Below are 26,782 nucleotides of genomic sequence, written 5' to 3'. Positions count from 1 at the left end.
AGGTGTGAGGAAGTATTTTAAAGATAATTTTAAAGGATCTACATTAATTTCTGGATAACATGAGGTAGATATCTATGGAATATTTGATAAGAGAATTATTCCAACTCAACAATTGCTAACTAAGAGAAAGCAAAAAGTGGCAAATCTTTGTTTCTTCAGGAGTATACTCTTACATGTGACCATTATTATTTGAACTGAAAAGTATTATGTTAAAATCTAAATAAATTAACTAAGTGAAAATTTCAAGATAAGATCTCAAGGAAATTACTAAGATGGAGAATACTGGAAAAAAAAAATCTCCTTAAAGGGGAGACGACCAACTCTTTCATCCTGGAGGTAGGGAGAGGAAAGAACTGGTACAAAGGTGAAGTTCATGCACACACACACACACACACACACAAACACACACAAAACTTAAAAGAAAAAACAGTGATCTGTAGAAGCTCTGATGTACAGTTGGCATGAATTAAAAATTCCATAGTGAACAACATCAATGAGGAAACAGAATCCAAAGGTTTTTTTTTTTTTTAAGGAGAAAATATACATAGGAGAGAAAGACAAGGAAGACTGCTATTCAAACCACTACTGGTAGGATGGGTGTGGATTAGATGTCAGGGGACAAGTTCTGAGTCCTAGCTTGGTGCCAGCCTGGCAGTGTATAATTTCACAAGTTCACTTCTCTAAGTCAGTTTCTTCACTTGTAAAAGGAGAACACTGGATACATGACAGTTAGAATCTGCTTCCCCAGCTCCAAAATCCTGTAACTAAATTTGACAGAGTATGTTGAGTCAAATTTGTCATTAATTTCTACCAAAACATTCAGAAAACCACTATAAAAAGTAGGGAATGATGGAAGTTAATTCAAAACACAGCACTGGTAATGAAAAAAGATGCACACTATGGTCACAAATATGGTATAATTTTAGTTAGTGATGTCTTTTAAGAACTCATAAAAAGGCAATGACTACGTAAGATCTAACTTCCTGGGTATTCTACCATCGAAACAGAACATAAAGTATTTATAACATTTTTTTTTAATACAATGAATCTTAAAACAACTTTTTCTTCCTTTGCCATTTTTAGATTGCATCAAAAGACATGTCAGGGACTATTAGTTGAATTAAAATCACTAGAATAGTTCTGGTTTAAGATAGTGGAATGTAATTAATTATACTAAAAGAGCTTCTGATTTGACAAACAAGCTAAGTATTTACTTTTAGGAAAGAGAAATAAATGTATTTATAGTGAATGCAAGGCAATAAATAAATGATTTCATGAATAATGAGCAAACTACCTTATCAGAATCCAATCCCATTTTTAACTATTTTATAATACAGCCAAGTATTATACTAATCATACCAATTACCGCAACACCATCATGTTCAAAGTACCTACAAAATACATTCAGTGCACTCAAGATAGATTAAACTTATATGGTTCCTGGCTCCTTGTGTCTTATTACTTCCTAAATACTATTAGGCATTAAGAATAGATTTTTCCATGCATCATGCATAGAACTAAACAGTCCCTGAGCAGCACAGTAAGCACAACACATAAGGCAATTAAAAGTGCAATGGAAGAGAAGTGGACAGAGAAACTTGCTAAAAAATCAAAATATATTGTAAAAGGGAAAAAAAAATACATCAGCCACACATAATTTTACTCTGCATAGCTTGGTACTTTAAAAGTCTATTTTAAGCATCACAGTAATTTAAATGGTTCAAACAGGAGTCCCGTGGAAATCACTTCTTAAAGACTAATTTTTTGTTTTATTCCTTTCTAGTCTCACTAGAGATTTTCCTCGGATATTAGATCTGTTGCTTGAATGTTTTATCTCTTGAAAATTATTTTGTCATGCTGTAATTGTTTCCCATTCACTCTTAGCCCAAGACGTTTTCTGGTTTTAATGGAAATAATACAAACATACCACACAATTCTTTACCTACAGGTCCCAACATCTGGCTGAAATGTCTACTAAGCAGACAACAGTACTCCAGTCGCACCCTCTATCAAAACTACATTACGTGAAATACGGATATACTTCACACTATGGAACTTCACACTTAAAAAATGGTTAAGATGGTCAATTTTATATGTATTTTACACAAAAAAATTTTAAGTAGAAAAATGAATTTATAAATAATAAATATCATAATATCTTCTGGGGGGAGAAGAAAACTATTTTAGTTGAAAGTTATGATGTAGAGAAAGTTATTATGATGTAGGAAAGTACAGACACATAAAACTTGAAAAAACTTATCTAATGTTAGTTTTGGAATTTATTTTCATTTTCCAAACAAATCATTCTCAGCCTAAGCACTTATAAAATACTGAGACTTGGGTTTCTCATTGGTGAAGTAAGAACAATAGTATAGGTTTCACAGAATCATACCAAGCATTAAATGACACATGTCATGAAAAGTGCTTTCTAAGTCCGAAATGGTTACTTCGTAAGTACTCTTACTGTTCTATGGTTCTCACTCTGAATATGATGAGGGAGAAGAAATCAGCAGGAAATATGGGACTGAGGAGTTAACAGTTACCACTGAGTTTACTGTGTTTTAAACTCAGCTGAGTGTATGTGATTTAAACCAACAGTGCTATCGGGGCACTTGGGTGGCTCAGTGGGTTAAGCCACTGCCTTCAGCTTGAGTCATGATCTCAGGGTCCTGAGATTGAGCCCCACATCGGGCTCTCTGCTCAGCGGGGAGCCTGCCTCTCCCCTCCCTCTCTGTCGGCCTCTCCGCTTACTTGTGATCTCTCTCTCTGTCAAATAAATAATAAATAAACAAATAAATAAAATCTTTAAAAAGACACACACACACAACAGTGCTATCAACTATTAAACCATTGGTGAGCTTATGCTTACGTGGTAACATGTGAAAATGAAGAGCTGACCCTGTAACTCTCCAGATACAAAGACTTCTGCATCGGAAGAGAAGTTCAGAGCAGCATGGCATCCTCAGCCCTCTTTCTCCCTTGGAGCAGACACTGAAAGACAGGAGCCCTCTCTGGGCTGGGAGGTTTTCTGACACACACAGCTGTATCAAGGACACGGCATGCCCTGCACTCTGTAGAAAAATTCTGTGATTTCTCCTTGAATGGACAACCAATACTCTATAGAATATAGCATATAACATGCAGAATAAAACTTTACCAACTCTGAAACTGTACAGGAGAAAGGCCATGGAATCCTGCCGGGAAATCTAGGACAGAACGTGTCATTTGTACGCTCTGGCAGTGAAGAAAGTGGACAGGTCTCTAAAGAGCTTTGGAGGACTAAACTCAAGGAACCACAAGATTCAGAAATGATCTCCAGTAAATCTTCTTGAATTGTAATAAGTATTCTTCTCTGGAAAGACAATGGGAAATTTTTTTATCATTTATCATTGTGTTAAGCCACAGTTATGAAGAATCAGAGAAAATTTCTGGTCTGAAGACTGTATTTTCACACCACTGGAGCATAGACTTAGAAGCCCAGCTCCACTCCTGACTAATTGGGTGATCTTGAGGAAATTCTTAACCTCCTGTCATCAAGTTTCCTCAGCCATAAAATGAAGATGATTATAGGAGCTACCTCATGGGGTTGTGGGATGATCAAATCAGCTTATGTATATATCAAAGCTGTAAGTAATTCCTGACTCGAATAAGCAGTACATAACCCATAATTATGGGCTGTTATTATCATGTGAAATGGTAGCCCTGTTTTCCAAATAAAATAGGAGAACACAAAGTTTATCAAAGGATTTTTCATTAAAAGGACTAAAACTCAAAAGCTTAGATAGAGATACAATTAACAGCCAATGGAAAAAAAAGATGACGACGATTACGACTTGAAATAAGGACCAAGTAATCAATTTCAGGACATTCCTGTGCCTGGCATGTCCACTACCTGTTTTTCTACAAGGCATACCTCAGTTCCCTGTGAGACCCCTTTGAATCCTAAAAAGCAACCATCACAGAGGTTTAGTCTCACCTCCAGCACTGCTAAAACCATAATGTATCATACAGAGTTGTTCTCAAGTCTGTTTCCTTTAGTGTGTTTAACATATGTTTATTCATCCACTGACTCCCTACTCCCAAATGTATTTAAACTCCACGAGGACATGGAGTCTATGATTTATTTTCTTCACTATCATAGTCTCCATGACTAGAACAGTGCCTGACATAGACAATGCTCAATATACATTTGTCAAAGATCTTTAATGTCTCTTTTCATCTGTATATAGACCATATTAATTCATATTAAAGGACCAGTAGCTTTTTTGGAAGGAGAGAATAAGTACAGGTATAGCCACTGTGCACTCAGATTCTATTTTTTAGAATCAATGAATCATCATTTTTCAGTAACAGTTAACATTGTTTTATGCCTAAGAAAGTGTGGGCATTTATATATATCTTTTATTTAGTCTTTATAACTTTATAAGGCAATTATTATTTCTATCTCAGACATGATTATTTTAGTAAATGGAGAAGAAGAAAGACTAGCAAGACTTTCAAAAGTCCTAGTAGGGAGGCACAGCCAGAATGAAAATCCTACTCCTCTCTGACTCGTAAGTTAGTGCTGTTAACCGTCCTATATGCTCACAGTGCTGTATGGGTGAATGTCCTATCTGACTGAAAAAAAATACAAAAGAACAGCTGAAAGGGAAACCGGAGCCCTAGAAAATGGTATATAAAAATCAGACAGTCAATCCCCTTTCATGCGTCATTAACAAATTGGGCCTCCGGTACCAGAAGGAGGCAGCACCACTTGCTGGCCCTCGCTGGGAAGAGCACACGGCCTCTTTGGATCATTGCCTGGCTCCAAATGACACCCACAAACAGGGCAGAGCAGTACAAATAACAGCCTTGGGAAAACAGGTTCTCAGGACCTGCTGGCGTTTCTGATTCAGTCTTTCTGCCCTACTACAGGGAGAGCTGTGACTGTCATCCACCAGCATGGTTTTCGATGGTGACATCAGAATCAAGGGAGGACTTCCAAAACAAACTCACACCCAGAGAGGTAGGGGAAGCCTGGTGATGAAACAGCTCTAGAGAATGAGTTTCTTCTTTAGACCAACATTTTTTTTTACAGTTATTTTTCTGTTTTTTATTACATGGGAGACAGATACAGAGCTAGACTGATATCCGCTAACTTCCTGGAATATGTTCAGCATTTCACAAGAGAGATGTAATTGCCAGGTTTTGCAGTAAATCTGAGCGTCTTTAAGCCTCTATTTCAGTTCTCTGTGGCTGTTTCATAAACACTAATATTTGCAGTGAAATACTCATGAAAGGTAATAAAACAGACACACCATTTTCAGGATCTACCCCTCCTGAGCAGAAACAGTCCTTAAGAAATATTTGTTAAAAGGGGAGTCACCTTATGAGAAAGCACCAACCCGCTGATAAGCATTGGCTGCCTGCTTTCTATTCTCTCTCTCTCCATTAGAAACAATGGGGTTTGTTTTTAAATTTTTTGTGAGTTTTTTTTTTGTTTTGTTTTGTTTTCCCGCCAAATTCGTATTCCAGAAGAGCCATGAAATTCCCGCAAAGTTCAACATCAGGCCTGACTTAAGATCTTTGGGGCCTCCTGCTAACTTCATCCCCCTGCAGCTGCCTCGCTAAGGCAAGCTTTTGATCTGTACTATCTGGATTTCAAGCTGATATACACACAGCCTCTTTGATCTCTTATTAAGTGGCTTCTGGTCTCCTGATGCCTTTAGTCTTGCTGAACTGTGGTTTTTGGAAGTCAGTCATCATCCTGAGCACACTACAAACTCCACGCACCAGGAGGAGGCTCCCTTCATCCACCCACTTCGTAGGCTTGAAAAGCAATCTTTAAGCCATAAGAGAATTCCCCCACAAGCCACAATCAATCCACTCTACGAACATACTACTAAGAATTATTTTTCAAATGAAGCAGCTTAAAATGATTTAAAGGATACAGAACTTTCCCATAGAGGGAAAGGAAGCAAATCCTCTGTGAAAAGAAATCTTCACCCCAGTTGGCACTGAAGCTTACAGTACTTTGATGTTAATAAAGATAAATGTAGATAGGAATCAGAGATGGGTACTGAATAGCCTTTACCAGTCCCAAGTTCCACTAAGCTAAGGTGACCTTTAATTGCAGATGTGTGGTTTGTTCAACAGCAAGCTATATATTTGCAAGAAAATGGACACTGCCATTAGTAGAGATTGACACCATTTTTCTTACTCTTACTGTATTAATCCTACATGGGTGAAATGAACCCAAAGGACTCCTTTTAAAAAAGGGGAAGATGCCTGGGTGGCTCAGTGGGTTAATCGTCTGCCTTCAGCTCAGGTCATGATTCCATGGTCCTAGGATAGAGCCCTGCATCGGGATGCCTGCTCAGTGGGGAGCCTGTTCTCCCTCTCCCTCTACTGCTCCCCCTGCTTGTGCTCTCTCTCTCTCTCTAACAAATAAATAAGTAAAATCTTCTGGGGTCGGGAAGACAAAAACAACAACAAAATGAAAAACCAGCCCAGATACTGCTGTCCATGTTAATGAGCATGAAAATGTACATATAGAACCCACAACACGTGACTGTCCTCCGTGTCTTAGATTCTGGAAGTAGTATAGGTTTGTATTTGACATTCTAATATTACTACTATATGCTAAAATTATGTCAATATCTATCTATCTCTCTATCTTAGATTCTATGAATGAATCAGCTAACAGGAGCATTAACGATATTGGGCTTCCACAAGTTAGTAAACACTGTGTACTGGCAGTAGCATCCCTCAAAACTAGCAAAAATTAAAACCCTCAACTTCTTCCATTTATAAACTCAATTTTCTGATAACCAAGATTAAAACTGGCAGAAGAAATAGGAATAGAGTTTTGGGGACTAATAGCATTATCTGAATATAAACCATTTATGCCCTCTTAGTTACAAAGATCCATAAATTAATCACTGCCAATATAAAGCTGAAACAAAGGGATAGTTATATACTGCTATCACTTAATCTGTCCATATTATGGAAAACCATTAGCAAGTTCATGAATTAGGTACCTGCTTACACAATGTTTTCCAAGAGAATTATCTAATTAAAGAAATGACACTACGTGAGAAGGCATCAATTTTAAATACACGAGTCTCACAAATGTTATACTTAAGCAAACTGGTAAAAATGTACCAAAATTTAAAAGACACGTGGTAAGCAATTCCAGAAACTCATCACAAGGATTATTTCCACCTTTTTAAAAAAGAGAAGGACAAAGATCTCCAATATAGCTTCATTTGAAATACCCACTAACTGGGTACAGGAGATTGGTCAAATAAATTATCATACATCAACAATAATATACTATGCAGTTATTAAAAAGAATTACTATTAAAAAGAATAGAATAGGTCTATAAATACCAAAATTAAAGAACATATAATTGAGATAAAAGTAAGGTGTTTAAGTATGTATGATAATGATAATCCATTTATGTGTAAAAAATTTTTTAAAAACCATGAAGCAACAAAACATATTACTTTTGTAACTGTGCATGAATAATACCTGAGAGGACATACAAAAAGAAAAAACAGGAGTTTTTTTCTAGGATTAGTGAAGGACTATGTTAGAGGTAGATTTACTTTTCACAGGATAAATTTATGTACCTTTGAATTTTTATGCATATGTATGTATTACTTATTTTAGATTTATTTTTATTTTTTTCTCTTTTTTAGAGAAGGAAAGAGGGAGAGAATCTCAAGCAGGCTCCACACCCAGTGCAGAACCCAACGTGGGCTCAATCTCAAGATCATGACTTGAGGCAAAATCAAGAGTTGGACACTTAACCAACTGAACCACCCAGGTGCCCCTTTATTACGTATTTTACAAACATTTATTTGTAGGAGTGCTTCTATGGCTCAGTCAGTGGAACATGTTGTGCTCAGGGTTAGTGAGTTCTAGCTCCACGCTGGAAGTAGAGATCACTTAAAAATAAAACCTTAGGAAAAGAAAAGACATATATACATAAATTTCTAATGAGCAGAGAAAGTCATTCTTCTGCACATATGATAAGAAAAAAGTCAATTTAAATCCACATATACAGGGGCGCCTGGGTGGCTCAGTGGGTTAAAGCCTCTGCCTTTGGATCGGGTCATGATCCCAGGTCCTGGGATCGAGCCCTGCATCGGGTTCTCTGCTTGGCAGGGAGCCTGACTCCCCCTCTCTCTCTGTCTGCCTCTCTGCCTACTTGTGACCTCTGTCTGTCAAATAAAAAATAAAATCTTAAAAAAAAAAATCCACATATATAAAATCTACACAATCTATTCATACAACTTTTTAGATGTTTTTAAAGAATTTATCTTATGGAATTAGGAAGGAGTCCAGCAAAAACCGCACACTAAGTTTTTCTCAGAAATAGTAAGGCATACCATATCCAAGAATTAGCAATACTACAATCTTTTATATCATACTATTTGGGCTTTATAACCCATTTCTTCTGTTAAGAAAAATAAATTGTGGAGCAAGATGGCAGAGGAGTAGGAGACCTAAATATCATCAGGTCCCAGGAGTTCAGCTGGATAGTTATCAAACCATTCTGAAAAGCTACAAGAAAAATAAATTGCTGTTTTGTTTTGTTTTTTTTTAATGGGGAGAAATATTTTCACTATTGTTCTTAGTGAATCATCGTTCGTCTTTGGTCTTTCAAACAATTTTTTAAAAATATTACTAACAGTATTTATGTATGAATCACGTCTCAATGGCTACACTATAATGCTTTCTAATTTTTATCTATCTTGGTGTCAGAGATAAACTCAAAGTCTTTTAAAAATATCTGCTTCGGCAAAAATTGAGTCTGTCTATATCAGGAGGGGAGAAATGAGAATGTGGATGTTGGAGGGAAGAGAATTATTGGTTAATAAATTTTACCTTCTAAATCACTAAAATTCAAAAGTATTAAGAATGGCAATATCATGGCTAATGTTCAAAAATTGGCTAATGTCAAACATTTCCAGTGAATTATAATCACGAGGGGTTATTCAAAGTTCAACATAAATCAAAACACCAGGAAATATCCACTCGCCATGTTTAATATATAAGGTCAACCCAAGGTGAAATCCAGACAACTCTAAATTTATTTCAAGCTTTTTGGTTGAAATTAAAAATCAAAGACTCACACTACCTAATAATTGCTTCATTATTGAACACTAGCCCACAACAAATTAGTTGCATTAATTTAGGATTCTTAAATTTGTAATTATTTTCATTTGAAGCAATAAATAAACACTAGCTCTTACACAATGCATCTGAACACACTATGTTAATTTTTAATATTTACTAAACTTTCACATATGCATTAAAAATGAGAAAACTAGCAGCTTGTGCTTAAGATACGGAATTTTTTTTTACAAGCTGGAAAAACAGGAAGATCTGCTGTAATAAATTTAGTACAAAAATCTTCTGTAATAAAATGCACTCATGAGGAAAGGAGCAACATAATGTGGTAGTTAAAAGCACAGATTCTGGGAGCTGACTGCTTGAGTTCAAATTGTAGTTCTGCCAGATACTAGCTGTGTGAACTAGGACTAGTTACATAACATCTCTGTGCTTCATGTTCCTCACCTCAAAAATGAGGATTAATAATAATAGTACCTGCTCCACAGGCTTCTTGTGAAGGATACATAAAACAATCAGAACAGTGGCCAGCAAACTGTAAACACTCAATAAATGTTATTAGGCTATTAGTATTGAATTTGTAAGTTTTAGTGTTAATATTAGGATTAGTATTAGTAATATTCCATGGAATAAAGACATTACACATAATCAAGACAACAAGAACTAAAGCACAATATGAAAACCACATTTAGAAATTGGCAAGAAATTATACTATAAAAAGTCATAACCAAATTTCTTAAGTCTTGTATTGCTTAGAAACAGATTACATAGTTAAGCCATAATAATCATGTTCTTGATAAATTATGTACATCGCTGTTTTCCATGACACTGTCCTGTAAGGTATGACATTATAGTGACCAACGAGCCTTCTATTTTTTTTTTAAAGATTTATTTATTTATTTGACAGACAGAGATCATAAGTAGACAGAGAGGCAGGCCAGAGAGGGGTTGGGGGAAGCAGGCTCCACCCTGAGCAGAGAGCCCGATGTGGTGCTCAATCACAGGACCCTAGGATCATGACCTGAGCTGAAGGCAGAGGTTTTAACCCACTGAGCTACCCAGGTGCCCCCAACGAGCCTTCCAATACAGCACACATATAGGGCAGGATATTAACGAGCCACTACATGGAGCAGTAGCTAGAAATATTTGTGATTAAAAAATATTCTATCTTCATTCAAATGAGAGCCAATAATGTTATGATCACCTTATCCTAAAATCTAATGAGGTAGCTTACAACCTGAATCATATTTATTGTAACACAAAAACTGCACAAACCATAGTTTACTAGGTTATAGTAAATATGATTCCCTGCTGCTTTCTCCTTTTCCTTTGCCCCAATCTATTTTAAATTCCTTTCATGAAAATTAATTTTCAGTTTGCTCTTTGCTCTTTGAATTTTCAGACTTTTGCCTGTCCAGTCACTCCACAGTTCCATGGCCAATTCAAGATCCTTTATCTGCTCACTTATCTTTCCCTAAGGTTCAGTTCAATTTATGTGAAAAGCAAACTGCCGGCCCATAATCCAAAACTGCAAAATTCACCTATGGTTTATCAGGAGTTGGCTCCATTTTAGAATGTAATTTTATAATTAAATTTAGATTTCACTAAACAAAAGTATCTGCTTACTAATTTTCCAAATCTAACCAGATAGCTGAGAATTGATAGGGTTCAAATATATTGCAGTATGGCTATACCTTCAAGGACAATATCCAGACTTCTGTAGTTTATTTTCTAAACTGGATGATTATCAATATTCACACACCCATAGTAATGTTAAAATTTCCCATTTCTTTACACATTAATTGAGTTAATCCACAACAATCCTTTGAGCTAGACATTATCCCCATTTTATAGATGAAGAAATTGCATAAGCACCAATGAAACAGATGCTGTATGTAATTTTGTCAGGTTCTTGAGAAAGTTCTTACTAATCTAGAGAAAAATGAGTTAGTGAGAAATTAATATTGCTAAGTAAATTTTCAGTCTCTTCAATACTGCTAATGCAGACCTTTACAACCTGGAAGCTCTCCCACTCTCCTAAAACTTTCTCCCTGTGGCCAAAATGTTTCTAGAGTATTCTTACTCTAAATATGCTAAGGGGGAGATAGGGGATGTGGGTGAATCTGCATTGGCCCTAATAAATTCATACAGGATGCATCAAATACAGTAATAGCCAGGAACATGGCCTTTCACGACTTTTGCTAAACCTTCACCTGCCCTTGCAAAAGAAAAAATTTTGAACTTTAGAATTTATTACCTAATTACAACAAGGGACAATATAACCAATTAATTAACTTGCCCAAAACCAAATTTTAAATTATGTTTATGTGTCATCTAAATGTCACAGTGTTCAACAGTTCTATATGCCACTGACGAATGGCAAAAATGTGAATACAATTATAAGTAAATGTATTTAAGACCGACTAAAGAAAAAAATTCAGTTTAAGATTGAATGTTTCTTCTTCCAAGGTTTAGCTACAGAAGTAAATAAATTGAATGCTTTAATATGAATCAAAGTAGCAATTCAGAAATGAAATATTTTTCTATCAGTCCTCTGAGAAGCACAAAGGCAAAATTACTTCTTTTACAGCAAAATTACTTTATATAATTTGTGCAGAAACAGTCTATGTAATGATCATTATGAGGAAGATAAAGAGTAGGGGGGAGAACCTAGAATTTTATAAAAAAATAAAATTTTAAAAAACCAAAGTATGCCTCAAGGCATACCTATAGGAGTATAATGAAGAAAAAAATTTTTCTATATTTGGAACTATGTTGTTGTGTTTTTTTTTTAAGTATAAAGCTCAGAACTGATAAAAGAATTCTTCTGTTAACTAGAGGTTAATTTTTTTTTTTTTTTTAAATATTTTATTTATTTATTTGATAGAGAACACAAGTAGGCAGAGAGGCAGGCAGAGAGAGAGAGAGAGAAGCAGGCTCTGCACTGAGCAGATAGCCCGATGCGGGGCCCGATCCCAGGGTCCTGGGATCATGACCTGGGCCGAAGGCAGAGGCTTTAACCCGCTGAGCCACCCAGGCGCCCCACTAGAGGTTAATTTAAACTCTTAAGAACTCTCAACTTTTTCTTTCTCTCCTTTACTGAAGTTTGTTTTTGTTTTTATTTCTAAAGCACTTCACTGCTTTAACATGGGAAATATTCAAAATATAAAACTTGCACATAATGTCATTTAAGAGGGTAAGAGCAACCATTATATTATATAAGAATGCATATATAGATAGATTCCAACCATAATGAAAATGCAGCTGAATATCTAATACTTCATATGAAAAGCGTTTTCTAAACTAAATCCTATAATCAAAATAGTTAAAAAAAAAAAAAAAAAAACCTCATTGAATGCGTTCATTCACTTCCAGTTAATTTTAGCTGACCTAAACTTTATTCAATCATTCTGCAAATACTTATTTATTTATCATTTATCATGTGGTAGATAATACGGGTACATTGGGGAAGAAAAATTGAGATTGTACCTAAAAATTGTTTTATATGCCCTTATATTTTTTAATAGTTTTTTATTAATTTTTAATTTTTTAAAATAGTTTCAGTAGTAGATCTCAGTGATTCATTAGTCTTATATAATACCCAGTGCTCATTACATCATATGACCTCCTTAATGTCCATCACCCAGTTACCCCATCCCCCTATATGCCCTTGTATTAATCAATACGGAAACTTCTAGAATCTTACAGGATTGGTACTTCTTGATAAAAGTATATCCCCAAATATGCAATATTTACAATCAGCAAATCATAATTCAGTAATATTTCCAAAGAAAAGTTCTAATAACACAGAGTTATCTGGCACAGAAATATGCCAGCAAAAATGAACAATCTATTTCAGTAATCTTAAATCATACTACCTAAATATGGAATTTAATGTTCTTACATAATGCTCAAAGTATTTTTCTTTTAATCTGTTCCCGAATGCCTTATTATATTAAAAAATTGATTTTTATAATACTTGGCATTTTATGTGCTTTGATAGAGTACATTTTGCTTTATTAAACCACAATGTGTTTAGGCAGCACTAAGTATTAAAATATGCATCTTCAAAGTGAAGAGGTTTTTTGCCAACAGTTTTAAATTCCCCATGATAATCAGAAGGTCTAAAAATACTGTAAACCAGTAAACTGATACAACATACAGATGTCCTATTGTGATCTTTCACACACAACCCCCCAAATGCATTAGTGACATTAGCTGTAATTGGTGTACACATAAATACATAAATAGTATATGGTCTGTGTTAAATATAAATATATAATTTCATAAAGAACATTTCTACTTCATCAAGCTCATTGAGATCAACCAATGAGCAAAACAATAAAAACCTTCGTGTGAAGGGGAGAGAGAAGAGTAAGAGTTGGGAACAACTCTAATGTGGATGGGTTTCTTTCTGGGGTAACGAAAGGGTTCTAAAATTAGACTTTGGTGATGGTTGCACAACTCCAAATATACTAAAAACAACCAAAAAGCATGTTTGACATGCATGAATTTTACGAATTTTATGATATGCGAAATACATCTCAATAAAAACGGGAGAAACAATCCCTCCATATAAAAGAAAAAAACTCTTCAAACTTCAGTCCCTAAAAGCGTCCATGGTCATAAAACTATTGCTTCCCTCCGTGTTCAATTACTGTAGCACCCCCCACTTTATTCACTAGGAAAGCTACCAAATGCAAAGGTAACAATGTAGTTATAACACCTGTCTCTGGGTGGTAGAATTAGATATCAAATCATTTTATTTTCCCTAGTGGGTGCCTTAAATAATTACTACTTCACATACCTTTAAAACAAATCTCTCCAAAAACTCAATATAGACTCTTATACCTGGTAATCCAGGATGCTGAATCCCAAGCCTTTATGATCTTTTACTAGTTCAACAATCTTGACTTCAGGAGACCATAGTGCTAATTCCCCATCATCATCTTCTTCAGTACCGACTTCTACACTGTGGTCAGCCTGAAACACCAAAGAAGATAAATGCTTTAAAACATTATCCTTTCAATTCTGGAAAGAATTAACATCTCAGGAATCTCACAGCTTCTTCTCCAACTGGGAATTCGTTGGCATGCATACTTTATCTTATTAATCTTTTCATAAGGGCATGCACTGGGGCACACACACTCTAGTTTAAGACCTTCATGAAAATTCAAGTACTTCAAAATGCAGTCTGTTCATACAATGTTGGATTTTTTCAAATGTAAAGTACTTGTTCCGTTCAAAATATTAACACTGACCTCTTATACTTCAATAAGTCCCATTAGAAGCATAAAAGGAAAAATACGCAATTTAAGAAAAAAAATGAAAAAAAATCATACAAAGTCAAAGCTTATAAGATATTTAAGTAGCAACACCTGAATTTATAATTACAGTGAAAGACAGAAAGGTGGCAACAGAGAGAGGATAGGACAAGACACAAAAGAAAACACTTCTGTTGGCTCCTAGAGGTTTTCAAGAAAAACTTCACTAGAAAAATAAAGTGGAAAAAATCTAAGTCCTTGGGAATCGTCTAAGTCTAAAAACTGGTTTAAAAAAAAAAAATCACCAAGTTGAAATAATGAAAATCTCATCTTGGAGGAGGTAAGTCAGCAAAACTATTCAATAGTCCTTGGTTATTTTCCTTGACTTCATACGTCCAAACTCCCATTCTAGGCTCCACGCTCCTTTCAGGGAGAGTCACTGCTATGGGGAATTCTAGGAAGCTAAATGACAGTGAGTCAATGAGTCGCCTACACAGAAGAAGAGCTGCTTCAACCTTCAGTTTTTAGCACTACTTACAGCACTATATTGTGTGCTCATATGATTTATTGTCCTCAAAATACTGTGAACTTCTGTTTGAAGCACAAAAATTATCTTCATTTTCTTTGCAACCCTAGCAACTAACAAAATGACAGGCTAGAATGGAAACCCTGTGTGGGCTACCATGGGGTTTACCAATAGCTATCCACTCAGTCCACAATAGATCCTGGCTCAGAGTCAGCGCTTGATACATATTTTTCCAAAACATTAACAAATCATCCACCTTTGAATGCATATCCCTTGGGAATTTTTTTTCTGTAAAGATCTTATTTGTTTGAGAGAGAGCAGGAACGAGAGAGAAAACACAAGCAGGGGGAGGTGCAGAGGCAGAGAGAGAAGCAGACATACCACCAAGCAGGGAGCCAAACATGGGACCCGATCACAGGACCCTGAGATCATGACCTGAGCCAAAGGCAGATGTTTACCCGACAGAGCCACCCAGGCGCACCACTTAGAACTTTTAAAATAAAATTACAGGCTAAATAATAATTTTTACAAGTAGCCTTCTTAAAAGTCTGGGTGCTCTCAGTAAATAAAATCAAAGTGCATCATTCCTAGGAACTTAATTTTGAGTGACTTGCATAAGAAAATCCATTTAATGAAATCAAAAGGAGGGACCCTTCTAATATGGAAGAGTAAAGCACCACAGCAAGTACAAAAACATTTTTAAAATTAGGGTTGGTCCAGATCTCAAAACTGTCCCCACAGGACATGGAAAGTCAATACTCAATCCAGGGTGGATTGAGTCTAAAGATGGTAACAATTTCTGGGTTTTTTAATTACAAAACTTGAAATTAGGGGGATGTTCTGGATCAATAACCTTTGTATATATCAGCCTGATGTGAGGAAATGATATTCATAAAGAAAACATTATACCTTCCAATAAAAAGTAAAGTTCCTATAGCTAATACAATATGATTGATGTTTTACTGGGGCATTTAATACCCTCACTGAGTAATAAGCATTAGAATTTTGGCTGAGCTGCCTAACCAGATAAGGTTTAAGAACCTAAGATGAAACGGGGATAAATCGGGGTGGGGGGGGGGGAGAAAGAAAGACACAAAAGAAAGCCAGGATTTTGAGAAACTACACATACTTATAAAACCTAAGTTTATAGAAATTTCAAGGCATACAAGATATATATATATATATTATACTCCAACCTAAGATATATCACTTTGATACAATCAATTGTGCATAACTCCTGTATTTACAAAATGGAAAGCAATCAACTAATGGACAGCAAGGTTGACATTTAGAATAATTCAAAGCTGTTGTTTACCCATTGTGGTAAAGGATGACTGATGGGAGCATTGAGTCAGCAAGCTGGGTGATTTACACACCCTGTAAGATTAGATTAAAGGTATTTTTATCAATCTTTAGAGGTAAGCCCTCATCCACACTGAATTTTAGTAAAGGTACTAAGAATCACACAAGTGATTTTCAAGATCCTTCCTTGAAATGTTTTACCAAAGATAAACATTAAGAAAAAAAAAAAAAGATTCTCAATAATAAAGGACTAAACAATTCCTATACACCCAGTATAGAATAGAAACACTCTGAGAGACAAAATAATTTTAAGATATGACTCTGCTCACAGGGGTGAGTTTTCTTGCAAAAGCAAGCTTAATACACATAAAGTATCTGTGACCCTGAGTCAGGGCTAGCCTCTTATATACTTCAGGAGATCAAGAAACAAAGACAGCTGGACTGGAAAGTCAAGAGCTATAGGAGACCTCTCCTGAGTATTTCTCATGGGCAAGGCACTGCACTAACAGTTGGGCACGTATTACTTCATATCCTTCTTGTACAAACTGCGGAGGGCAGGAAGGACTAAAAGTATCCCCAATTTTCAAAGAAAGAATATGGAGTCTGGGTGGCTCATTGGGTTAAGCCTCTGCCTTCAGCTCAGGTCATGATCTCAGGATCCTGGGATCGAGCCCTGCATTGGGCTCCCTGCTCAGTGGGGAGCCTTCTTCCCCTTCTCTGTGCCTGCCTCCCTGCCTACTTGTGATCTCTCTCTGTCAAATAAATAAAATCTTAAAAAAAAAAAAAAAAGAAAGAAAGACTATGAACAGGAAGTCAAGTTCGCAATCATTAAGTGGTAGAGGCACAATTATCTTGAAACTCAGACTACAGGCAAGGAAACGGAAGGCTCTGTCCATCTAAACTGGTGTTAATGGGGTGCCTGGGTGGCTCAGTTGGTTAAGGGTCTGCCTTCAGCTCAGGTCATGATCCCAGAGTCCTGGGATTGAGCCCCAGATTGGGAATCCTTGCTTAGTGGGGAGTCTGCTTCTCCCTTTTTCTTCTGCTGCTTCCCCTGCTTGTACTCTGTCAAATAAATAAAATCTTAAAAATAAATAAATAAATAAACTGAACTGGTATTAAGGAATTATAATCCGTAAGGGGCTGGAAAGGTGGCATAGGGTAGAGTAGGGAAGCGGCATAAAAGATGAGGTTCAATTGGCATAAGATGGCAAAGCACGTGGTTAAAACTGTTTACATAATCACAATATTCTTTAAAAAAAAAAAGAAGTGTACCAAGAGCACAGAAAATGTTATTTTATTCTCTGACCTTCTGAAGGCTTTTACAGCAATTTTTACTCACTTCGAAATTGGTCATAGATCTTCATATTTCTAAGGCTCTGAAAAAGGGAAGTCCATTAGATATTCAACACTCACCAACATCTTAAACTTAAGATGAACTGAGCTGAACTGGGAGCCTAAAGTAATGAGCCCAGGAAATTACTAAAAAAAGGTTTTCTAAAATAATAATGCATGCACATTAATGTCACCAACATTTCAAGTAGAAGAAGAAGAAGAATGAAAGTTTTATGATGTGAAATGAAAATGGTTTGTAAAGCTAAGTATTATTGCCTTTGAGTGCTATTATAGTCAAAAGATAGAAAATTCTCCCCTCCTTTCATATCCAAACACACTCATCAGGGCATTCTTGAAGAATCTCGTTCCTGTGGGAACCACAGAATATTCCGTTAGTACCTCCATCTTGGGAAGAGGGGCTTCAGTGGTCCTTGGTTCATCCACAGAAGCTTCATCATCAAACAGTCGTCGACAGCAAACCAAGGTAAAGGGAGGAGGCACCTCTTTGAGAAAAGACACTGCTTCTCGGCGAGACTTCCCATACAGTTGCACACCATTGACCTAGAAAGACAAGGGAGAAGTCAGAATTGAGCAGCCCTGGAGGAAAAAACCAAAGTCCCATGCTCACATGTATCTACCCAAATAAAAACATTTTATTTTCCCCACAAACAAAGGGTCCAAACATAACCACATTATTTTAGTAGTAACTAAAAAGACTAGAAATCAAATGTATAAAAATTTAGGCTAAACCTTTATTGAATTTAGTGAAGAAAGTTTAAGATGTGTGCAGATTACAAGTGATCTAATTTCTCACACCTCCATGATTTCTCTTTTCTACCCTCCAACTCTTGAATTCTCTCATCTACTTCTACACATCTCTCCTTAAATACACTAAATATCATTGCTAGCCTTCCTAGGACCACCTCCTTTTACTTTTTCATTTTATAAAAATATCACTATAGATATCAACACTAATTTTAAGGCTGTAATTAAAAACCACTCAATTTACAATGTGTAGGTAACAAAATCTAGGATACTCAACTGTCAAAATTTAGCATCACTTTTCACAATTTTCTTTCATATGCTATAAACTTTTTTTTAAATCTACATTCAATTAGCCAACATAGAGCACATCATTGGTTTCAGATATAGTGTTCAATAACTCATCAGTCACATGTAACACCCAGTGCTCATCACATCACATGCCCTCCTTAATGCCAGGCACCTAGCTATCCCATCCCCCCACCCACCTCCCCTCCAGCATCCCTCAGTTTGTTTCCTAGAGTTGAGAGTCTCTCATGGTTTTTCTCCCTCTCTGATGCTTAAGACCATCCTAGAAAAAGTATCTATCGAAAATAAATATATGTAAATCCATTCTATTCTTACATGTTCTGCTCACACAGCCGTCAACTATAGGTCAACTATCGGAGGTGTGTCAGTTTTCAAACCGTTAGACGTGTGTTCCAAATGCTTAAAAGGACAAAATGATAACTAACTACTCCTAATGCTTAGTGCTTATCACCGTGAAATTATCTAAGTTTTATGTTTTAGTGCACAGGAATAGTATTTTTGCACCAAAGATGATTTAGAAAGATTAACCTATTCTAATTTTTTATCTATGTGACTTAAGCTGCAGAAGCTCTCTCAGTTCTGACTCAACACCACTAAAAACTGATCTGCCTGCAACTCCCCAAAAGCTGAGGCATGAACATAATCCAGGCATGAACCAGTCTTTTCCCACCTGACTCCTACCTTCCTGGGAGCGTTCAGTGGCATTATTAGTTGTAAAGGTATTTCTGGGCTGGCATCAATTTCTGACAGGTGTCATGCTAATATCCAGATCACTGGTGGGGCTGACTTTCCTGGGAGAAACCTGTGCACAAAATCTGTCCTCAGAGAATACAGCATTGTGGGTTTTGCAAGCATCTCAGAGGCAGCAACCTGAGCCCAAAGTCAATGATCCCTGGGAGCCACTCTTGGGCCCACAAATCCAAGCACTTAGCCGTTAGGCCAGACACCATCTCTCTGCCTCTGAATTATTTACAGAGGTATCACCACCGAGTAAAGAGACCCATATGTGCTTCAGGGAGCTGGTCCTAGTGGAAAAGTCAGGATCGTCTCCCAAGACTTTCTGACGGATGAAAGGGATCTGGGGGACTGCAAGTTTAGCAGCTGATAAATGTTTTTCCTTTGGAAGAACTGAAAGTCAACCTTCACTGGCCACATCATGTCCCCAGTGCCAATGGGTGCCACAGACAGAGCAAGTTCTCAAATCACCCACATACACAGTACCCCATACCGAGAAGCAAGCAAGCAGATATAACCAAAGCCAAGAATTCTACCCCATATGCAAGTCTTAGTTTGTGTTTCACAGTACTTCAACAAATTAGAAAATCACTTTTCAGGTTTTTATCTTGGAGTACATTTAAATATTTATTGAGCTCATTATTTATTCATTTGAATTGTCTCCAATTATTATAGCAGTGCCTGGTAGTCCTCCTCACTGCTCTCTACTGTTAAAGGGATTGGTCATGTTTCCCATTACCAACTCCTATCTAAGAGGATTTATGGCTGCTGTAAATAGCTGCTCTGGGCTGAGACTTGGCACAATGTTCTAACGCCAGAGCGTATTTGTGCTTCTGGTTTTAAGTTCTAAGGAGTATACACACACACACACACACACACACACACACACACACACACACACTCTTTAGGTTCAGGAGTTTATTTGGCTAACTTTAGAGAGATTTTTCTATTTCTATATTTGACTATTCAGAATAAGCCAATTTTTATTTTAGAGTTCACAGTATTTCTTAGGCCCTCCAACTGGAGACCCTCTTAAGAGCTATCAAGTCTCAATTATTCAGACTTTGTGATTAGAAAGCACACACACATACACATTTGCAGAGTACATAACACTGTACAAGTACTGTCCCACCACATTACCTCATTCAATCCTCCTTAGACTGTTTATGCCTTTTTACAGTAATAATACTGCCAAGATCGCACAGTGAAATAACGCTTTAAAGTTTACATGGAGGAGTGCAGCCACTCTGGAAAACAGTATGGAGGTTCATCAAAAACTTAAAAATAGGGGCACCTGGGTGGCTCAGTGGGTTAAAGCCTCTGCCTTTGGCTCAGGTCATGATCCCAGGGTCCTGGGATCAAGCCCCGCATCGGACTCTCTGCTCAGCAGGGAACCTGCCTCTCCCTCTCTCTCTGCCTGCCTCTCTGCCTACTTGTGATCGCTGTCTGTCAAATAAATAAATAAAATCTTAAAAAAAAAAAAAAAGTTAAAAATAGAACTACCCTACAATCCAATAATCACAGTCCTGGGTATTTACCCAAAAAATACAAAAACACTAATTTAAAGAGATAGATGTATCTCAGTGTTTATAGCAGCATTATTTTCAACAGTCAAATTATGGAAGCAGCCCAAGGGTCCATCGACTGATGAATGGAATGCATAAAGAAGATGCGGTACACATGCACATGCGCGTGCACACACACACACACACACACACAAGAGTATTATTCAGCCATAAAAAAGAATGGAACCAAACCATTTGCAATGACATGGATGCAGCTAGCGAGTATAATGTCAAGCAAAATAAGTCAGAGAAAGACAATACCATACAATTTTTGCTTGTGGAATTAAAGAAACAAAATGAACAAGGAAAGGGGAAAAAAGAGATAAATCAAGAAAGAGACCCTTAATTACAGAGGACTGAGGGTTACTGGAGGGGAGGTGGGTGGGAGGATGGGTGAAATAGGTAAAGGGGATTACGGAGGGCATTGTGATGAGCACAGGGTGATGTATGAATTGCTGAATCACTATTACTGTATGTCTGAAACTAATAAAACACTCTGTTTGTTAAAATAAAGTTTAAGGGACACCTGGATGACTCAGTCATTAAGCACTCTCGGTGTCGGCTCAGGTCGTGATCTCAGGGTCGTGAAATCGGGCCCTGGGTCAGACCCCATGCTCAGCATGGAATCTGCGGGAGAGTCTTTCCCCCTCCCCCCTCTGCTTCTCTCTGCTTACACACTCTCACCCCTCAGCTTACACACTCGCTCTCTCAAATAGATAAATAAAATCTTAAAGATAAAATAAAGTTTACGTTGATGATATTCTACTAGATGGTCACAAAAACATAGTGAGGCAGGCCTCTACTGATGAAAAAACAACTCTCACAACAGCTGAGTGACGTGTCAGAGGACACACTGTGAAGCTGTGGCAAATTCAAAGACAGAGGCAGCTCTTCTGACTTCAAGCCTTTGCTTCGCTCCCTATCTCCAGTGTTTCCACCAGAAATCTATACTTAAGAATTAGAGTACACTACTTATTATACCACGTTCTCTTACAAGATAGAAGGCCCACAGGATCCTAGTCTTGGCTGAAGAACAGAGGACTCAGCTGATAGCCGGGGTCATGCACACTTCCTCTATATTTGCCACTAATGCTTTCTCATCTACCACATACTAGTCGCTGAATCATCCTTCATGCCACTGATCGTACAATAAAAACGGTTAAGATGGTAATTCTATGTTATGTATGCTTATTTTTTCTTGGAGAAAAAGTATTTTATTATTTTTTAATTGTAGTTAACAGAACACCATATGTTAACTATGCTGAAATTAAAATTTTTAAAAATTGTAGTGGATAGGGGCCCTTGAGTGGCTCAGTGGGTTAAAACCTCTGCCTTTGGCTTAGGTCATGATCCCAGGGTCCTGGGATCGAGCCCCAAATTGGGCTCTCTGCTCAGCGGGAAGCTTGCTTCCTTCCCTCTCTCTCTGCCTGCCTCTCAGCCTACTTGTGATCTCTGTCTTGTCCAAAAAAAATATATATATATCTAAAGTTAACAACAACAAAAAATGGTAGTGGATAGACCATGTCAGTTTCAGGTACACAGTACCATCTATGTATATTTTTCACACACAAAAAAGAGAGAATCAAATTGGTTTTTACTAATTCCACTTCTCTCCAAACAAAAATATCTCCTTTCTCAATACCTAAAAACTACACATTATAGAAATGGTCTCCAATCTACAGATTATTATCTGTAATATCCATAAAGCTACAAATGTGCCCTGACAATCAAAAGAGAAAGATATGATCTCAGTACCAAAACCAAAATAATAAACAAAAACCAAAACAAAAGAAAAGCCTGTCATGTAGTAAAACCTAAAGGTATTATTCCACAATAAGAATCCCAGTAGGATTCCTTGAGCACTTCTAAAAATAAGCCACTTACTAGAGATTAAAACGGGACTCCCACATCTTGCCCTCTTATGCTTATGATAAAATTTAACAACCAGTCATAGCAGCTTTCCCTCTGACCTCAAAAGTCAGCCTAGAATTTTCAACATAGTTCTCTAGGTGGCCAGACACTGCTCAAAAATGCAGCTGCACCCAACAACAACCCTATTTGCTATCCTCGTCATTTCACTTTGAGTAAACATCAATTTTAGAAAGACATCTCTACAGTCAAGGCCCATGGGAGTCAAACCTTGGCTAAGGCTATGAGGTTGAGTCTATTAAACCCAAGTTAGAGCTTCTTGTGGTTCCTAACTGGTAGCAGAACCCTCTTTTACGGGGCGCCTGGGTGGCTCAGTGGGTTGAGCCGCTGCCTTTGGCTCAGGTCGTGATCTCAGGGTCCTGGGATCGAGTCCCACATCGGGCTCTCTGCTCAGCAGGGAGCCTACTTCCTCCTCTCTCTCTACCTGCCTCTCTGCCTGCTTGTAATCTCTGTCTGTCAAATAAATAAATAAAATCTTAAAAAAAAAAAAAAAAAAAAGAACCCTCTTTTACATAGCCTTCTTTAAGTATGACCATTCTCCACATTTATTTTTTTGAGGGGCTTCGGAAGTAGTGTATTTGGGAAAAACAGTGAAGCGGGAAGTAGAAAACATGAACTAAAGTCATCATGCTAGGAGTATATAACGTTGAGGAAAAATCAGCACCTTATTTTCCTGTCTGTAAAATTAGCAGCTTCATTGTTGTTTGTGTGTTTGTTTATGTTAGCTCTGGGACTGTCCATTCTAACAAAATATCTCAAGAAGGTCATGTCAAAGCAGAAGTGCTCTAGAATTGTTCTAGCTGAAGACAGGCTGGGGAGCTTGAGTGAGCCCACAGAGGCTGCCATGTTGGGATGTGAGTCCCAAGGAGACAATCTGAATACCAGTCAATAATACATAAGCCTGAGGTCACCCAGCTAGCCTAATTCTTATTAGAAATAACCGTAAAACCTGTAGGTGAATGTGACTACATGTTGCAAACAAGGGGTAGGGATTCATCTCTTAAAAAAGAATTTTGCTTAAAAAAATCCTAATTACGTTATCAAACTATAACAGGACATTAGCTCCTTTCTCAATCACTTAAATAAGCAAGCAAAATAAAGCCTCAGGAGTCCCAAAAGATAGGAAAAATGAACTCAAACCCATTATTTATTTTCTTTTATCATTACATAGGCTGTATTCTTCTCTACCTTCATTTTATTTCATTTTCTCCAGTTTTATTGAGATAAAATTGACACACAACATTGTGTAAGTTTAAGGTATATAATGTGATGATTTGAACTACATCTATACTGTGAAATATTCTCACAATGAAGTTAGTTAACACAGGCATTGCCCTACATGGTTACCATTTTGTGTGGTGTGTGTGTGTGTGTGTGTGTGTGTGTGTGTATGTGTATGGTAAGAACATTTAAGATCTACTCTTAAAGTAGATCCATGTGACTACATGTTGCAAACAAGGGGTAGGGGACTATCATTAACAATACTATGTTATACACTTGAAAAGATAGTCGCTAAGTATTTTTCAATATAAGTAGTTCACATTACATTGGCGGTAATGTAATTCAGTGAATTTCTGGTAAAAATACATTTTCCTACAACTCAGAAATTCCTGTCCTGTGTTTTTTTTTTTTTTTTTATCTCTCACAAATTTTACCTCAAGAAGTTCATCCTCTGGCTGCAGGAGGTTCAGTGTATCAACAGGACCACCTGGAGCAACTGAAGAGATGTAATGGTGCCCATCAAAGGAATCTACTTCCATGCCAAGCCTCAGAGTGTGAATGGGCAGCAGCTATAGCAAAACACAAAGCAACAATATCAAATCTGACAAGGACATATCCAACTGTTAATCCTCCATCAAGTATTATTTTGACATGAAAATCCCACCTCTTAAGTCAGATCATCAAGATCCCAATAGAGGGCAAAAATGGGGAAACTAGCCACCAATAAAATATGAATAATTTGTCTTCTTGCTCTCACTCCTCTTTTCCTTTCAGATTCCTTAGGGATGGACACACAGATGTACAAAGTCCTGCCTCGATTCTAAGCATCAAGTATTCCAAACTTCTTATAGTTCCCAGTATGGATTCCAGGTTTTATTTTTCTGCAGGGCTATCCATCTCCCAGAACATTCGAGTTCCTCTTTATTACCTAATTTCCACTCACTTAATACCGAGGCAATGTTACTTCCAGGAAGTCCTTCCTGATATCTGAGTTAATGTCCCTCTGTTTGGGGTCCAAGGCCACCATGGATAGATCTCCATCACAGCTCATAACCTACTGTGCCTAGAATTTCTATTTTCTTGATTGTTCCCCCTGCTTAAATGCAAAGTCTCTATCTTCTCTCTGTAACTTTAGACCCTACAATAGTACCAGGCACTAAACATGGACTCATTAAACAGTTTTTTTTAACTAAGCTGTGAGAATGATCCCTCACTCAAGAACTCCTTTTCTATCTCACCAACTTAAGTGAGAACAATTTCCAGGTGGGGGAGGGTGGCTATGTAATAAGGAAGGCAATCATTATTCCATCCTAGGATTGATGTTGGTGGCTTAGAAGGATTCCTATGGGCTCAGCTATAAGTCAAGGGTTAAGAAACTCTAGCCCATGTCAAAATAAAGAGATGAGACTTGGTGTTGTTGGCTGTAAAGGACAAATGCACTCACCAAACTCTACTCCCTTGACTTTTAAAGATGGAGCTCATGATTTATCATTGTGGCTATATAAACCCAAATATGGTAAATGGTACTTACTAATTATGATTTATATGTCCTATATCTATAATTTATTTATCTAAAATACCAGACCCTTGGGGCGCCTGGGTGGCTCAGTGGGTTAAGTCTCTGCCTTCGGCTCAGGTCATGATCTCAGGGTCCGGGGATTGAGCCCTGCATCAAGCTCTCTGCTCAGCAGGGAGCCTGCCTCCCCCCTTCTCTCTGCCTGCCTCTCTGTCTACTTGTGATCTCTGTGTCAAATAAATAAAATCTTCAAAAAAATAAATAAAATAAAATACCAGGTCCACCTCTAACTATATATTAAATAAAGAGAAAACCCTATACAGCATGGCAATGTATGCACAATATAGTTCTTTCCTTCATATTTCCTATTCCCTGTGACCCTTTATCTCTGAGCTTGTCACCTCCCCTTAGTCATCTGCTCTGGGTCCCCAGAGTTCTATAGGCTTTAGGCACCATCTTGGGCTCATTTCCTTCCCACCGTATACATACAGACAAATGGGAAGGATAAGCAGTCTAGCACACCAAGACCTCAATGACTTAAAACAGGCATGAGGGATTTCTGGCTCTGGGCTAACTTTCTGAAAGTTAAGTGCTCTTGACCACCAACCTCTTCAGATTCCACCACCACGTCTGGCAATAAGATGTTCTAGCGCTCTAAATGGAAGGTTAACATTGTTTTTACTCTTGTTCCCTCTCTGTGATTTCTTTATCACTGCGGTCCCCTATCCTCTTTCTGAGTCACTGTACCCAACCATGCATATCAAACCAGAAGATATCAGTTCCCTTATTATTAATGTTGATGGTGGGGGGGGTTTTGTTTTTTTCTTTTTTAGTCTTTCTTCAGTAGTAAAAGGTTAAATAACAACTCTCAGAGAAATGTTTCTGTAATAAGAACTAACCCACCCATGTTTGCCGACTCTCTCCCTTCCTCTGTTTATGAGGCAAACACTGGGGCAGTGGTCAGTGGTCAGGGAGTCCACCCGTATGAAGACTGCTTGCAAGAACAGACTGCTCAATCTTCAGGAATTCTGCAAGTTTGCTGTTAAATGTAGCCATCACTAAAAATTAAATGCTGTACAACTACAATTAAATGATATTAAAAGTAAATGTCAAAAGTATTCAAAATCTGTCACTGAGCCACCAGCATCTGACTCTTGATTTCAGCTCGAGTCAAGATCTCAGGGTCATGTTTGAGATGAC

General features: G+C 37.3%; 1 protein-coding gene across 7 annotated transcripts in view; it reads right to left on the bottom strand.

Moving 5' to 3' along the window:
- Window positions 1-26,782, bottom strand: part of PATJ (PATJ crumbs cell polarity complex component) — a 370,533-nt gene that overhangs the window by 278,343 nt on the left and 65,408 nt on the right. For 6 of the 7 annotated variants that reach the window (XM_059374941.1, XM_059374937.1, XM_059374938.1 and 3 more), the window contains exons 15-17: window positions 24,501-24,635; window positions 17,945-18,106; window positions 13,973-14,104 (exon numbers count right to left, since the gene is read on the bottom strand). In XM_059374941.1, the coding sequence (XP_059230924.1) occupies window positions 13,973-14,104; window positions 17,945-18,106; window positions 24,501-24,635 (429 nt within the window). The remainder of the gene's footprint in view (window positions 1-13,972; window positions 14,105-17,944; window positions 18,107-24,500; window positions 24,636-26,782) is intronic. The other variant, XM_059374940.1, reaches the window with a different exon arrangement.

This window comes from Mustela nigripes, chromosome 14, assembly GCF_022355385.1.
Source record: "Mustela nigripes isolate SB6536 chromosome 14, MUSNIG.SB6536, whole genome shotgun sequence".
Classification (NCBI taxonomy): domain Eukaryota; kingdom Metazoa; phylum Chordata; class Mammalia; order Carnivora; family Mustelidae; genus Mustela; species Mustela nigripes.
Note: the sequence above shows the minus strand (reverse complement) of the source record. Positions and strands in the feature narration are given on the sequence as shown.